General features: G+C 31.2%; 1 protein-coding gene across 1 annotated transcript in view; it reads left to right on the top strand.

The window, feature by feature from the left end:
- Positions 1-18571, top strand: part of LOC127714317 (transient receptor potential cation channel subfamily M member-like 2) — a 156349-nt gene that overhangs the window by 118359 nt on the left and 19419 nt on the right. The window contains exons 19-25 of the mRNA XM_052220378.1: positions 3852-3992; positions 5404-5451; positions 6137-6151; positions 9309-9344; positions 9707-9739; positions 11406-11553; positions 15819-15941. Of these exons, the coding sequence (XP_052076338.1) occupies positions 3852-3992; positions 5404-5451; positions 6137-6151; positions 9309-9344; positions 9707-9739; positions 11406-11553; positions 15819-15941 (544 nt within the window). The remainder of the gene's footprint in view (positions 1-3851; positions 3993-5403; positions 5452-6136; positions 6152-9308; positions 9345-9706; positions 9740-11405; positions 11554-15818; positions 15942-18571) is intronic.

The raw sequence follows: 18571 nt of genomic DNA, 5'->3' as shown, positions 1-18571 counted from the left end.
CTAGCTACTATCCTAATTCACTTATGTGTTAAACAGGTGTTTAACTCACTTTAACATTTCATTTGTCACGTGGGTCTGATTCTACGAACGCAACTACAATAGCATTTTAAATGTAAATGAACCACTTTTACTAACGATTTATGTCTAGGATAATTGAATATTATTTCACCTAATGATTAATCAGTTGGGCATAGTTACATGATTAAGTCCTGCAACTGTTTTAATTAATGCGCTACTGACAAGTCCCATGTAGACTGTCGCTTGTCTGTCGTACAAAATTACCAACCTAGTATCTTTGAGGAGTTTAGTCTATACTTTAATGAATTATAACATTATACCCGACTTTAAAATGATCGGTAAGATCAAATACATGGGTACCCTTATCTGAGTAATCTTTAAGTTGATACAATACTTCAGAGATTTTTGCGATCATGGTTATCTTGAAAGAGTGTTACTGCTTACATGTGAGCTCCATATACTGAAATCTGGATTCCAAATAGTAAACTTTGTTTCATACTATCTTAATTTCAACGACGCTTTCATGATTTGATTTTCTGTTATTAAATGTCACAAATGGCTGCAGATAAGTTCTTAATGCCGAAGCAACCATCCTGAACTCTTTACATCGGTTGTAACAAATCGAATATATACCTCGAATATAATGTATTCCCTATCTTTAACATGCCTTAATAAACAGAACGGGTTGTGTTGCTCACTATTTATATTTATCACTGGTTAATCGATTCTGAATAGAAATTCTCATTTTGTATTGAACTTGTCTTAACAAGAATAAACAAACCAAAAGGGTTGAAATATCACAAAACATGTTTAACCGCAACGCATTTTCGCGCCTGTCAGGAGCATCTGGCCTTTGTTAGTCTGGTATGTTTTTTTCTAATCTTAATTCATTTACAATCCACCATTTTCTACATTTGAAAATGCCTGTACCAAGTCAGGAATATGACAGTTGTTGTCCATTCGTTTGATGTGTTTTGTCATTTGATTTTGCCATGTGATTAGGGACTTTCCGATTGAATTTTCCTCGGAGTGCAGTATTTTTGTGATTTTACTTTTTACATGTTTTGGAATTTAGTGTGACCTCCATTTTCACTGAATTAATACACATTTTTGTTAAGAGGCCAGCTGAGTCCCGCCTCTGGGTGCGTCATTTTTTGCTGTATTGAAGACCTATTGGTGGCCTTCTGCTGTCTACTGATCTTTGATCAGATTGTTGTCTCTTTGACAAATTCCCCGTTTCCATTTTCAATTTTATGTAATGAGTCATGGTCTGCCTTTCGGTCAATTTTCAGACATATCCATTGCCATGAATTTAATACTTTCAAGACACATCGCTTACTGTAAATTCAGATATGTTAACTTACATTTTGAGTTACTCGGTAGTTATTTACCTTTACTAAGCAACAATTTGACAGATTCCTATAAATATAAACAAAAAAACACACGACTTGACGTCGATATGAATTAAATTTTTCTTTCTTTTTTTTTATCATTTTGACTGTGTCTTAGTTAAAAGTTAAAGTATCGAAGAACATTGTTTTGATAACATATACCACCAACAATTGTCAACATTGGAAGTGTTTTAAAGTATACAATTGCTTGTTTCCCTAATGGATACTAATTATCTTAATTTCACTAAGGTGTTAGAATGCGGTATATATTAAAACCCTTTTTACTTTTTTGCTTCACATTACCATTGTATAAACATATGTAAAAGTAATCAACGCAATCCATATACAGTTCTAGAGGGCTCAAAAAACAAAGGTTTGGGAATGATAATTTGAGAAAATCTGTACACGACTGTCTTGCTAACAAAACCTATGTTTCAAGCTTTTTATAACACAAAAACCAAGCATGCTTCAATGATGAATAGCATAAGCTTGAGACAAGTTCACAACGGCCACACCAATAGATTGCCTGTTATATTCTGATAAAATGAAGCATTGGAGAACTATATTGATTTAGCAATAAAAGGGTGTTATAGTAATGGACAGTGAAACAAAGCGTTCAATAATTTGATCGGGAAATGAATAATACTAACAATGAACATTACCCTTTCCTGGATCGTGATATCTATATCTTTGACGGGAAGCTTAATACCAAAATTTATGATAAAAGAGATGATTTTTCATTTCTTATTGTTAATTATACATTTTTAGATGGTGACGTTCCCTTGTCACCATCTTATGGTGTTTATATATCTAAACTTGTTCGATTCGCTCGTGTATGTAACAACGTATTTGATTTCAACGAAAGGAATCAATGTAATACTGAAAAATTATTACACCAGGGTTTTCGATATCACAAACTAGTCAAAACATTCACTAAATTTTATCATCGGTACAAGGACATCATTCGTAAATATAAATCAACATGCAGACATCTTATACGTTCAGGTATTTCACATCCAATATTTTATGGTAATATTCTTAACAAAGCACAAAAATGTCGGCATTCACCTCAAAAGCTAACCAAACCTTTAAACAGACTTATTCGGAAGGGATATAGTTACGATACTGTTGTCAGGTCATTAAGGTTTGCATATTTTGGTATTAATATTGATTCACTCATAGGGTCTTTGCATCGGAAATAAACACAATTATTCGAAAACCAGTTGTTGGCATGATACGGGTTATGTTCTTCTCATATATTTTATGATGGTATAAACCCCTAACAGGAGGGATTGTACCTGATTTTCATATGATGAAGACATAATCTTTCAATCAGTTTAATTGAAGTCTGGAGCTGGCATTGCTATGTGTTTATTTATTCTACATTGGCTAGAGGTATAGGGGGAGGGTTGAGATCTCACAAAACATTTTTAACCCCGCCGCATTTTTGCGCCTGTCCCAAGTCAGGAGCCTCTGGCCTTTGTTAGTCTTGTATTTTTAATTTTAGTTCCTTTATATGTTTTGGAGATTAGTGTGACGTCCATTTTCACTGAACCAGTATACAATTTTATTTAGGGGCCAGCTGAGGACCAGTTCCGGGTGCAGGATTTTCTCGCTGCGTTGAAGACCGATTGGTGGCCTTCGGCTGTTATCTGCTCTTTGGTCGGGTTGTTGTCTCTGTGACATATTCTCCATTTCCATTCTCAATTTTATCATAATATACTAGAATCACGTCATTTTGTTTTTAAATACATAAACACTGTCAATGATGTTTTATGGAAAAAGAAGACAGTTACTGGAAGCTAGATCAAACTGTCAGACGTATGCAGTGTTAAGTCCAATTTTACCAGGGGCGCTTTTAAGTAGCTTTCATTTATGCGTACAAATGTAGGTCATGAACAATGGCTATTTTGTGTTTTAAAAAAACAGAAATAATAAAAATTCATCTGAATACTATACCATTAGTTGCATTACTTTTTCGTTGATTTAACTCGAAAAATACTTGTTTTGCATGTGTTTGCTTTCGTAATGTTACATTCCAATGTAACCACATGGAAAATAACCCAGAACACCTTTTAAGTCAGCTAATGAAAAATCTGTTCATGCGATATTGATATGATTTTCATTATCTACATGTATATTATGAAATTGTTGATTTGTATATTTTTTTTGTCGTTAATATCACAATATACATGTAATATATAATTCGAAACACAAATGAACGGTAATGAACAGTGATTGTTTAAGGTTTGTAATAAATGTAGAATCAAATATAAGAAATCATATAGCTATGACGATTAACAAAATTTACTAAACGACAACACAAATTCATCATGGTCTTACAACAGTTTTAAATTATATATGAGAAAAAATGTCATGCAAAAGAGAAGATGGCCGGAGATGTATTTACAAATCATCAACTTATACATTTTTTTTAAACAGGAATACAAAAAAGACATGTTTTCACAGTTGTTACTGACATCGATTATATCAAACAGAAAGGACTTAGTAGAGTTGACTATGGGAAGAATGGAAAGTATTGAAGCGTTTGTTTTCGATAAACTAGCATATATTTACTGGAGGGTAAGACAAATGCATTCATTTTTATCATTTATATATATATATATACAAGTCTAATTTGAAAACAACGTTCAAACCTATGATTGCGTTGGATAAAAACCGCAATTTTTATACGTGTGCATGCAAAACAAATTTCTTGTTAGAGGGGTCTAAATACAGCACAAACAACATTTTCCAAAAGACCAAAAAAGTGAAAAAGTATATTTTAACAAAACGCATTTGACTAACAGGTCGAACAACAAATGTTCTTAAATCCTGCTGACTGCCATTGGCGATTGCCAAATAAACGGATCACAAGGTGTAATAAATAGATCTTAACTATAAATTTTATACCAAACAGAAAACAATAAACTTGCGGCAAAGATGGTATACCGCAAACAAAGGTGCAAAGTTTTTTTGTACACCATATCCGGATTTCGACAATTAATGTCTCTTCAGTGATGTTAGGAATCGAAACGGTTATTGGAAGGCCACATAATTTACTTCAATTTGGGATAGACTCTTGAATTTTGAGGAGTCAAAATAGGATGAACGGATCATATAAACCCGAAGGCAAATATAATACAAGCCCAAACGAAAAAATATAAACAAGTCTAAATTGAAAACAACGTTCAAACCTATGATTGCGTTGGATAAAAACCGCAATTTTTATACGTGTGCATGCAAAACAAATTTCTTGTTAGAGGGGTCTAAACACAGCACAAAGAACATTTTCCAAAAGACCAAACAAGTGAAAAAGTATATTTTAACAAATCGCATTTGACTAACAGGTCGAACAACAAATGTTCTTAAATCCTGCTGACTGCCATTGGCGATTGCCAAATAAACGGATCACAAGGTGTAATAAATAGATCTTAACTATAAATTTTATACCAAACAGAAAACAATAAATATATATTGTGTAAAGCAAACGAAATACAAAGTACAAACTTTACAAACGCAATTTCATAAATTAGATTTTTAGTGAATATTTAATAGCAGACATACCTTTTTTTCATAATGAGGCCTGTTTTCCAGCTTTAGATAATTTAAAAGATATATATTATGCATTACACATTTTTATTTTGTTGCAATCATGTTGCAATTTAGACACACATGGAATGTATAAATGCGAACGTTGCAATTATTCCTTTTAAGATGAAATTTAGTTTTTACCACCATGTAACCTGGCTGTAAATTTCGGGATTAAAATCACGATATGACGCAGAAAACTGTAGCGTTCCTTATTGTTTCAATCAACAATGCAATGTTTTATTTTTATTGTTATCCCTTTATAAATTAATACATTTAAAAAAACAAGCTGTAAATATATATAAGAAGATGTGGTATGAGTGCCAAAGAGACAACACCCTCATCCAAGTTTGTTACTGACATCGATTATATCAAACATACATTTTGTAACTACATATTTCAGTGCATTAAGGAAAGCCCAGAAGATTTACCAATTAAGCTTATTGAACAGGTAAATTTACAATAAGAGCTATTTTAACCATCGTGTTTTTTTTTTTTTTTTTTTTTAATCGATGCATACATACCATGCAAGGTCTTGAAAGGTGTAAAATTAAAAGATAGTTTTATGTCTTGGTGAAAATATTGAAAATATCAAAGACACATCAAAAGATAGATTTACATAAAGAAGTGGCTGATAGTTTTGCTAATGATCGTATTTCTAAAAGGCCAACATCCGATCAAACAAAAAGTTGTATTCAATACTTTTTCGCTACATGCACTACGTAAACAAAAAGCATGTCATGTCTTAAGTTCAAAACCTGACTGCCAAAATAATGCTTATTATTGACAGCCTACTTCTTATTATAAAAGAATCGATACATAGAAAAGGGGAGGGAGGAGGCTGCATATTAAACATCAAAGCTTTCCAAACCACACCTTCTCTTAGAAACTCGTCAATATTCCAACAAACATATGTAAAAGAGGCTCTCTTTTACTAACATGACTCAACATTTTTACTTCTATGCTTACAAAATCATTTTTTGGTGACAAATATATTGACTTTCTTTGAGATGCACTTATTACTAAGAGCGTTTGTTTTCGCTTTGTATATTTCCTTATTTACATTGCGTAAAATAAGTTATTTATGTACCTATTTGCATGCGTCCTACATACCATAATTGATTTATATACTTCAGGTTTCAAATATTGAAGTGAGTGAGAAAGTGTTGAAAATAAGCTTTTCATTATTTGATTTAATGTCTTTCTGTTTGTTTTTTTTTTTGCTTTTTTTGCTATCGCTGATTAGTTTATTTCTTGCTTTAACTTAGCTTAAATTTGGCTACTTTTTATCAATTTTCTGTTTATTTACCTTCTTTTTGTTTTATTCATTTTGGAATTCCTGAATTTCTTGTTGTTTTTTTTTTTTTCTTCTTTTTCTAGTGAAATTTTAAATCATATATTTCTGTCCTTGGTATGTAACATACTTTCAAATATGTACACATATCACAGAGCTTGGCTTGAAAAGATGACTTATTTATCTAAGGTACAGAATATTTAGCAGTTAGTTCAATATTAGCAGATACATACACATGTGTTCATTATGCATTGACATCATTTTTCAACTAGCAAAAATTGATACTATTAACACACTTTCTAATTATAAATGCATTCAAGCTTTCCAATGCACTTATAATAAAAAAAACACAAATTCTACATCTAGGACTATACGTCAAAGATGACTTATTGTAGACTGTTTCCTTACTAATGCAATACTGTTATCAAACGCATTTATCTAAGCAGTGCATAACAGAGAAGACCATGCGTATTGATACGTAAACTATATTATAAAATCAAAAGACTAAACATTTGCTAGATAAGATACGATACGTTATTCAATAACTTTTTTTGAATTTGTACTTTATTTCGCATTTCAAATTTTTAAATCGAGCTTCACTGATTCGTATTTTAAAGAACACGCGTTTTGGGTACACAATGATAACTTTGGTATACCTGATGAGTTTTTAAAGATAATTGTTATTAGAGAATACAAAAATTCATGTTTATATATTAAATTTTCAGATGTTATGAAATTAATGATTATGATAATATTCTCAAGAAATTCCCCATGTCACATGCATTTGTAATGGTTTTTGAAATTTGTTTTGCATGAATATAGTGATATGTATAGGGCTTTCTCTGAATCTATGCTCGTAGTAAAACTATCTTTTATTACCAAATATAATCATAGATATATGTTGACATTGTGTTAATGAACCATCAGCTTAGAATTATTTCAAAACAACTTTCACATAGGGAAGATCAAAGATGATTCAAAATTTTAACACAATATAGCTTTTATCAATGAAAGAAATAACGTTTAAAATAATCATTGCATTTGTTGTAATTTACAAAATTTCGAAACTATCAATAAATTGCAATTTCAATGGACGCATACATGTGAAGTGTATTTTAAACTGAATATGCAAGTTAACTTTTCAGTAACATTCAGTATATTTTTTACTGAGTGCAGTTTATATATTCATAAAGAAAGTTATGTGTTCTAGTCAATGTACATTTCGTATTGTTAGCCTGGTATACATTATCATATTTCAAATATAACTTATACCCCTTCACGTATAACTAATACCCTTTCAAGTAGAACTTATCTGAGCTAACTACGGGACTCACTGTCTGCTGGTATATATCTTACATTTTAAAACTTACTTATATTTATTATTTGATTTTATTTGTACGCAATTAGTTTTTCGTTTTCTCTGTTTTGAAAATTTCTTATTATATAATTGGCAGATATAGGTAAGTAACTCAAAGCATCACGATTCTTAAGAATATCAAAATTGAATCACCGATTATTACTACATAACATTGTGTTAGCTATTCGTTATTCATTTTCTTTTGTGAGGGAATTGCATTTTAAGGTCCAAAACGTTTTACCCTTGCGTAATATGACAAAGTCTGTAACGTAATTGAGGCATTTGATAATCAGAGTGTCAATGATTTTAAACTTATCATTCTGATACTTTCAACTATCAAAATATTAATAAGCTAATAAGCATAAGAAAAGGTTCTAGACATGAAGGAAATTTACAATTTAAATTATCACTGTATACAATTATTTCTACAATGTACTCCTAAGGGAAATACCTACCTTTTGTTATTCAACACAAATCATAGTAACTTTAGTATTTGAAGGTGTCATTAGAATTTAACAACTCTCTTTTGTTTGATCCAGAATGCATAAATAAAAAAGAGATGTGGTATTTTTTTAATGAGACAACTAACCACAGGCGTTTAAATGAAGCGAGAGTAAGCATTTTTTGGCTTTAGCAATGAAAAATGTCCATACCGTATAGTCCGCCTTAAACGGCCCCGAAAACAAAAACAAAAAACTTACATTAATTAAATTCAAGGAATGTTGTTTATAATCAGCGATGAGTTTTTTTTTCGAAACATTTCTGAGAAACGAGAAAACTATAGCACATGCTTCATAATGGATCGTGCTCGAGCTTTATCAACAGAAGGCAATTGATAAACTAGAACATTTACTTTTTGACTATAAAAAAATCAACTTTAGGGCATTCTTTATAACAAACAAAAAAAGCATAGTGTCTCAAGGATCAGTCATAAATTATTGAGGATATATTAATTTCTGTATAAAGGAAAAAGTATTTAACTTATGGGAAGTATTAAATAAATTAAAATACCCAAAGTTCAAATTAAACTATCACTAAACTTAGAAATAGCCGTATTTCGGATGCTAATATCTGACAAAAACTGCATATGAAACCTTAATACATTGTTAAAAAACACAAAAAAAAAGAACAAAAAGCAGTAGGGCAAGTAAATATATTAATATAACTGAAATTTTGTCACAGAACGTCAACGCTGTATTTTTCTATAACCATATTTAATTAAACAGAAAAAAACAGCATTGCAAATGACGTCCTTTCTCTAGAATCCCCTTACAACAAAAATAATAATTAAAAAAAAGAAAACAATTTATACAAAATAACTCTCCTTTAAATATAATTGTCTTGTCTTTTCACATGTTACTAAGTACTGTAATCCTAACATATGTCATTCATGTTAGTGATTATTGTAAGTTTTCTCATCAACACAAAACACAAGCAGCTTGGCCTACACATTCAATTCAAATTGGTTAGTAATGTTTGAATATAATTCTAGAATAAATGACTACATTCCGTTTCTCTGTTTTCTAAATATCCGTAACGTCACACCCTGATGTATTAGATGACGATATAGCAAATACAACGTTCTTATAATTGATTCAAATAACTGGTATGCAATAATCTTTTATATTCAACTTGGTTTTTTTTTCTTTTTTTGTAGAAATTGGAGAAACAGGAAGAAAAAAAAGAGGATACGGTAAGTAGTTGGACAATTGTTTTTTTTTTTTTTTTTTTTTTTTTTTAAATGAATTGTGAATACCTGTGTAAACGTGTGTGAGAGGTTATATGTGTATACAAAACGTGTTGCTTATTTCTTATATCTTAAGTATTGCTTGGCATAGGTAAAAATGAGTCCAGAGACGTTTATTTACAAACGTTAATGTAACTTATAAACTTTGTGGAAACCCGAAATCCAAAATATATTTAGGCATATTAGACACACATACTGTAATCACGAATAATAAACTGTCTTTAAACTAAGCAAGCAAACATATAATAGAAATACCAGAAATATTAAACCATAATATATATTGTTTTTTTTTTCTCTGATAATTTCAGAAACAGATAAAAAAGGAAACCGATGAGTACGAGGTAAGGGGTTTAACAATTTATCATCCTTTGGACAGTCGAGCTAGTGTGAAGACTGTGAACCCTTTCCGTCGTTATCTATTTTTTTGTCTTTGTTTGCAATTAACAAAATTTTCTCATCTGAAACCAAATTTAAGCAATGTTTGTGGTATAGAGTTTTTTGATATATTTGTAACTAAGATAGAAAACGAAAATATGACAGGAACACTAAAATGCTCAAATAGTAAAAATCTGTGTAGTTCTAACTTTCACCAAAAGTTGATCAGTAGTTGTCTTTTTTACGAAGATTATATTCAGTAGATACATTATCATCAATAGAAAATAACCAAATGCTGATTTGATAGGAAATAAATGAAAAAAAGTATTTTTCATATGTATGCCGCTATTCAGCAATACAAGATGTACAATCAAAGAATGAGTGATGATTGAATAATAGGCTCTATCATGACATTGTTTTAAAGGTTTTGGTTGTTTTTTTTTTTTTTGATGAACAGTTTTTAAAATCGAAAATTACTCAACAATACGGATATACACAAATGACATTATTGCATTTATGTATTAACTTTTTCAATATTTCGAAGACTTTGTACAAGTGGTTAGCAAACAACAAGAATTATTTTTATTAATAATTGACCCGTCTCCATGTACAGTCAAATCTGCAGTCACTTATTGGAAGTATCGAAAGTGATCACTCAAGAGAAATTACCCTTTTAAAGAGATTTTACAAAATTCCGATTCCAACATCGCCAATTGCTGGGATCCATTCATAAAGTTTTACAGTTTTCAATCGACAGTGAACATAAAAAGGGGATTTGAGCGCTGTGTATCTAAAGAAAACAGTCGAAATATGGGATATCTATGGAAAAATAAGTCGGTAATAAGATTTTCAATGGAAACTGAAAGTATTATAACAAAATGAATTGACGAAGTCACATCCCTTTGTGCAATGTGTTTAGCAAACTGGTTCCACTTCTCATTTTTGACTTCAAAAAGTAAAATCACAAAAATACTGAACTCCAAGGAAAATTCAAAAAGAAAGTCCCTAATCAAATAGCAAAATCAAAAGCTCAAACACATCAAACGAATGGATAACAACTGTTATATTCCTTACTTGGTACAGGTATTTTTTTAGGTAGAAAATGGTGGATTAAACCTAGTTTTATAGCTAGCTAAACCTCTCATTTGTATGACAGTCGCATCAAATTCCATTATATTGACAACGATGTGTGAACAAAACAAACAGACACAATAGATATAAATGTCAAAAATAGGGGGTCAACATTGATTTATTATCATAATCACTATAAAAACACACAAATATATAAACAAACCTTTACCATGGCACAACAACACAACGACAGGAAATTGATTATATATCAGAAGAAAGGGTATGCGTGCCAATAAGACAACTTTCTATTCAAGTCTCAATTTGTAGAAAGTAATCAATGCATATATGTTTCGTCACAGTTATACTATCAGTCTTACTTATTAAAATGACTGTTGCTAAGAGTTGATATAATGATTTCTTGCAAACATTTGGTGACTGCTGAAAAAAAGTTAAATATTACGATTAGATGGTTCTAAAATTGACTGTTCGAGGCATATAATAGCTGAAATGAGTTGCTCGTTGAGGTATTTTTTACTCTACATATGACTTTTGCCATTGCAGATAGAGATAGAAATAGAGACCCAGGAAGAGATTAGGAAAAGACGAACATCAAACACAATACTTTTTGCTGTTGACGAGTTTATCAGAGATTTGTTTGGAGATACAAAATTCAACCTCTATAAAAAACACAAACCTAAACATGAAGATGGTAAGAAGTTACTAATGTTTTATTTCTAAAATAAGTATAAAGGGTACCTTCCAAGGACAAAAACAACATCAAACAACTAAAACCAGATTCCATATCAAGGATTTTTGTTTCTCTTGTTCTTATAACTTTAGATAATATGAATCCCGTGGTTTTATCTATGTGCTGTAAATAAATTTGTTCCCGCTGTCTCGAATTTGTATTCTTATTATTTCATTCCATGAATTTTCAAAAGACACTTTGTGAATAATATGAAACACCTAATTCTGTTTATAGTTTGAAAGACAAAAGTTGCATCTGTTAAATATATGAAAATCTAAAGAAATATATGTCCCATCAAATTCTAAAAGGTTTATATCGTAGAATGTAGAATCAAGGACCAAGACCTTTTATTCTTTATGTTTTCTAATTTAAGTTATAGATATATATACATATACATGTAGTTTATTGTTTTCTGTTTGGTATTAAATTAATATTAAGATCCATTTCGTTAAAACTAGTGATCAATTTATTTGGCAATCGCCAATGGCAGTCAGCAGGGTTTAAGAACAGCAGTTGTTCGACCTGTTAGTCAAATGCGATTTGTTAAAATATACTTTTTCACTTTTTGGACTTTTAAAAATTGTTGTTTTTGCTGTATTTAGACCCCTCTACAAAGAAATTTGTTTTACATGCACACGTATAAAAATTGCGGTTTTTATCCAACGCAATCATAGGTTTGAACGTTGTTTTCAATTTGGACTTTTATATATTTTTTCGTTTGGGATCGTATTTTATTTTCCGTCGGGTTTATATGATCCGTTCATCCCATTTCGACTCTTTAAAATTCAAGAGTCTATCCTAAATTGAGGTAAATTATATGGCCTTCCAAATAACGTTTCGATCCCTAACATCACTGAAGAGACATTAATTGTCGAAATCCGGATATGGTGTACAAATTTTTGCACCTCATATAAGTGGTATACCATCTTTTCCACAAGTTTGTTGTTTTCTGTTTGGTATTAAATTAATATTAAGATCCATTTCGTTAGATCTGGTGATCCGTTTATTTGGCAATCGCCAATTGCAGTCAGCAGGGTTTAAAAACATCAGTTGTTTGACCAGTTAGTCAAATGCGTTTTGTTAAAATATACTTTTTCACTTTTTGGTCTTTTGGAAGGCAAATATAATACAAGCCCAAACGAAAAAATATAAAAAAGTGTAAATTGAAAACAACGCTCAAACCTATGATAAAAGGCTGATAGTATATATATATATTAGACTTATATATATATATATATATATACATATACTATCAGCCTTTTATAAAGCTTGCTTAAAAGAAGCAACATCCTACAATGGTTTGAGAACGGTTAGAATAATACCTAGCCGTATACGATATATGTAAAACTATCGATTTCCGACTGTGATATAAATACAGTCTAACCTACTAGTAAAATCTGACAAGTCCAAGTTGAGATGATATGAATAATTTGATTTGAAAATATATTTGTTAGGCATGAACTGCGCATGAAACAAGATTGCTACGTCGTCAGGGCAACCGCATTTTGAAGTGTAACATCCTTGACACGAATCCTAATTCGTACCAAGAGTAAGCGTAATGTTTGAAAAGACATACACGGAAAAACATATCATTGACATTTATGAATATTAAAGATTAAGATGTTGAATATCACTTTTGATCAATGAGTCAAAAATTTCATAAAACCAGATCAAGAAATCAATTCTTTACGTTTTTTTTTTATAAATGAAATCTATTCTATAGATAAGACAACTGGGACATCTGTGCAAAAGGGTAAGATACGATAGAAACGTCTAAGTTAAAAGTCTTAGATATACTGCAGATGAAATAGTCAACAACACTTTAAATAAAATTACTACAGACCGATCAACAATTCCTGTCGTGTAGTTCGTGTACATGTAAGTACAAGAACAGTGATCAGTCTCTTTCTGGGAATTGAACCTCTTTAACCTAGTTCAAAGTGACGTAACAAAAATCTGGTATACTTCAAGGACAATTTAAACCGGAAACCTCATTCAATTATTGACTAAACATTAAATACTAGATCAAAATGAAAAAAAAGGCAAGTTAATATTTTCAGCATAAAAGTTTTTGACAGAAAAAAAGATACAAATGTTGAATATATGACAAAGTCAAGAGAAAATAATTTCCTGCCAAGTTGTCAATGGCTTATATATTAGCATCAAGGACAAGGAACGTTTCTTTGTCATGCAACAAAAGTTCAATTATATGTATACTATCATTCTTTTATAAAGCTCGCGTAAAAAGTAGCGAACATCCTTAAATGGTTAGAGAACGGTTTAAAATGAAACAGAGGCGTATACGGTATATGTAAATTTATAGATTTTCTACTGCACTACATGTACACATATTGGTTAACCTTCTAGTGAACTCCAGGTTGAGTTGTAATGACTCCTGATGAAATTTTTAAGTATATTTGTTACACATGTACTCCACATGTAATAATATTGCTGCGTCGTCAGGGCAACATTATTCTGTAAATATAACACCCTTGACACGAATCGCAATTCGTACCACTAGTACGCGTCATGTTTGGGGAAAGACATACACGTCAAACACATAAAATTGATTTTTTTATTTCCAGAACATGTTTTTTTTTTTTTTTTTTTTTAATATGAAATCTGTTCTGTAGGGAAATCAAAGAAGGCATCTAAGACTTCTGAACAAAACAGTAAGATACATTAGAAACATTTAACTCAAAAGTCTTAGACATACTGCAGAGACAAAAAACGAAGCAAAAGACGAAATAGCCAACAACACATTAATAGCCAACAACACGTTAAATAAAAAGGTACAGACCGATCAATAATCCCCATCGTGTAGATCATGTTTGCACGAGCACAGTGATCAGTCCCTTGCTGGGGACTGTACATTCGAGAACAAAATGACGACAAAACAGTGGTTTCGATAATAAAATCACCTCATTGGTAATTAACGTATCTCATCAGTAAGTGCAAACTAAGGCGCTGTGGGGACTTTTAAGCTTAATATAAAATAAAGTATTAAAAATCCGTTAACTCCAATGTCCAAGGAAAATTTAAATCGGAAAGTCCTTTATCATTTTGAAAAATCAAAAGCTCAAACACGTCAAACCAATGGAAAATATCTGTCCACTTTCTGACTTGGTACAGGCATTTCCTTTTGTAGAAAATAGTGGATTTAACCTGGTTTTATAGCTACCTAAACCTCTCACTTGTTAGACAGTGGCAAAATAAAATGCATTAAATTGACAATGCTGTGTAAACAAAACAAACAGACATAAAAGTTAAAATTGTCAAAAAATCGGGCACATATGTCCGACTGTACTATAAATATTATCTTACCTTGTAGTGACATCTGCAAGTCAAGGTAGAGTTGATATGAATGCTGACGAAATCCTAAAGTATAATTGTTATGCTGCAGTTGAAACACCCTTGACACAAATCCTAATTTGTATTTATAGTCAACGTCATGTTTAGGGGAAGACATACAAGACAAAAACATATAATTGACCTGTTGGATTCGCAGAATATATGAGTTGAATACGTCGATATCAACATTGGTCAATGAGTATCGAAATTCACAAAACCTTTAATTAAGTCATTTTCATTAAATATTATTGATATGTTTGACCAAATAATGAAATCTTTACGTCTTTTTTTATATAAATATCACAGAAGGCAACTTTCACTCCTGAGGAAGAGAGTAAGATATGATAGAAATGTTAAACTAAAAGAGAGGCAACAAATACAAGAGAGACATTCAAGCTAATAAGTCGACAATAAACTGACAATGCCATAACCAACAAAAATAAAAAGACAAACAGACAAACAATAGTACACAACACACAGCATAGAAACTAAAGACAAAGCAACACGAACCCCACCAAAACTTGGGGTTATCTCAGGTGCCCCAAGCTTATATAAGACTATTCAATCTGAGAAAATATACACCGATGATCCACCTTAATGCGTGTGTGTATCATTTGTACTAAAGTATAAATTAAGATGGCAATACACTGACATGCAAATAATGTAATGTCAATGAACAATGGCTAATAGTGCACAGCAAAAGTAACCATATCGGAAATAAAAAGATTCGATAACAAAACAACTTCATACCAGATAACATTGATTGCGTATAAACTATGCAATAATTTCAGACTTCATAGACCTTAAACAAAAAAAGGGCCATATGTAAAAATTTATAATGAATAATAATAGACCACGTTCTGTTTTATTTACAGAAAACACAGGGATAGATATAGAGTATAGGGACAAACCTTTCTATCATCTTTTTGTTTTGGCGGTTCTGGCGAATTGGAAAGAAATGGCAATTACTTTCTGGAAGCGAGACACTGACCATACGTGTAAGATTTTTTGCTCCATGATATATAAAAGATGATTCAAAGACTTGATATATTAATTAAGTATTATACAATATATATATATATATAAACAAGTCTAAATTGAAAACAACGTTCAAACCTATGATTGCGTTGGATAAACACAGCAATTTTTATACGTGTGCCTGTAACAAATTTCGTTGTAGAGGGGTCTAAATACAGCACAAACAACATTTTTCAAAAGACCAAAAGAGTGAAAAAATATATTTTAACAAAACGCATTTGACTAACAGGTCGAACAACTGATGTTCTTAAACCCTACTGACTGCCATTGATATATATATATATATATAACGCCATAGTTTCCCGACGGGTTATCCGATGGATAACGTCTGTCCCAAAGTTTTCAAAAGTTTACACCTACATAATAAAAGCAAAATTGATGCGACGATATGGTAATGACATTTTATGTACATTACTAATAGATCTCAAAGTTATACCACCCTACTTTCATCTATGATTCATGTTCTATGTTACAACTCTAGATAAAACCGAAGAAAGGCATTACTCAACTCTCGAAAGCTATATTTTTATATAGCCTAGTTGGTCGAGTGGTCTAGGGCGCTGGAGACAGTGCTGGCGTTGTTGCTACGATGTCACAGATATAGGGGTTCAAATCCCGCTTAGGGAAGAACAAACATTGTTGACGCAAATTTCCAGGTCTAACATTGTTGGGCTACATTTAAGAGGAATTATGAATAAAACATATCAATATTTTGATTCTTTAAATCCTCTCCCACTGGGGCTTAAGCATGTACTTCTTTCACTTCAACAGCAACATCGCAATGTGCAGACGACTTATATATATACCAAAAATTTGTTTTGCATGCACACGTATAAAAATTGCGGTTTTTATCAAACGCAATCATAGGTTTGAACGTTGTTTTCAATTTAGACTTGTTTATATTTTTTCGTTTGAGCTTGAATTATATTTGCCTTCAGGTTTATCTGATCCGTTCATCCTATTCGACTCTTCAAAATTCAAGAGTATATCCTAAATTGAGGTAAATTATATGGCCTTCCAAATACCGTTTCGATTCCTAACATCACTGAAGAGACATTAAGTGTCGAAATCCGGATATGGTGTACAAATTTGTGCACCTCATGTTTGCGGTATACTATCTTCTCCGCAAGTTTATTGTTTTCTGTTTGGTATTAAATTAATAATTAAGATCCATTTTGTTACATCTGGTGATCCGTTTATTTGGCAATCGCCATTGCAGTCAGCAGTGTTTAAGAACATCAGTTGTTCGACCTGCTAGTCTAATGCGATTTGTTAAAATATACTTTTTTACATTTTTGGTCTTTTGGAAAATGTTGTTTGTGCTGTATTTACACCCCTTTACCAAGAAATTTGTTTTGCATGAACACGTATACAAATTGCGGTTTTTATCCAACGCAATTATAGGTTTGAACGTTGTTTTCAATTTAGACTTATATATATATATAATATATATATATATATATATATATATATGTGAAACAGTTAATTTGCATAATCAAGGATTATGTAGAATCCCTGATTTTTCAGAGATTTTCCATAATCACTTAAATAATTAGTGATTATATATTATCCATGAAAATGACCAGTGATATTACATGATCACTGAACATTTTAAGAATGTTCTTACAAATACCTTGATATGGTTTCAGAGATTAGATTATCAAAATAAAAGAAAGGCGAAAGATATAACGAAAGTCCCATGTTTAATAAAAAATAAATCAAATATAGACAAATCTATATTACTCACACCTTTATGGCGTAAGTTTTCATTCCTTTGCCATTTATCAAATCTTAAGTGAACAGTTTTTCCAGTGATATTCTATCTAACTGTGTTGAACCACATTTGTTCATGAACAAAATAGAATTTAAATTGAATTTTATAATACCAACACTCTCAATGAAACTGATAACTATATCCCATGAATAAGTCATCGAAGATTCCAGGTTTAAAGTTGTGTACGGCAGATGCGCGTTTCGTCTTAAACAGACTCATCGGTGACACTCGAATCAGTAAAGATTATAAGCCACATAAAATACGAAGCTGAAGAGCATTGAGGACCCACAATTTTGAGAGGTTTTGCCAAAAACAGCTCAGGTAATCTTTTAGGGATAGAATATCCCAAGTATTTCGAAAAATTCAAAGTTCTGTAACAGTTGATTTATAATTATGACAATATCTATGATAATTGAATTGTATTGTTTGTCAAAACCTGTGTCATATACTCATTCATGTTCTGTATATAAATGCACAGATCATGTAATTTGCTGTATAATAAAGGCGATAAAAGTTATTGACTTTGTATTTTGCCTTAAATATCCCAACGAAAAAGAGATTCAAACTTGTCAGAAAAATGCAATAAAAAGTATTTTAAAAAAAACTAAATGCATGCTTGGGAGTTTTAACACAATTTTAGAGCAGATCAACATTGACTGTAAAGTTTTGATACATATTATGCATGTTGATAGCGAAAAGTGAGACTGGAAAAATATAATGGCCATCGTTCATGAAGGACTGAAAAAAGATAACGCCTGGCTACGAAACATACATTTGACTCAGATCCTACACAAGGAACCAATTTGAGCTGTCTGA

This window comes from Mytilus californianus, unplaced genomic scaffold (assembly GCF_021869535.1).
Source record: "Mytilus californianus isolate M0D057914Y unplaced genomic scaffold, xbMytCali1.0.p SCAF_9, whole genome shotgun sequence".
NCBI lineage: Eukaryota > Metazoa > Mollusca > Bivalvia > Mytilida > Mytilidae > Mytilus > Mytilus californianus.
Note: the sequence above shows the minus strand (reverse complement) of the source record. Positions and strands in the feature narration are given on the sequence as shown.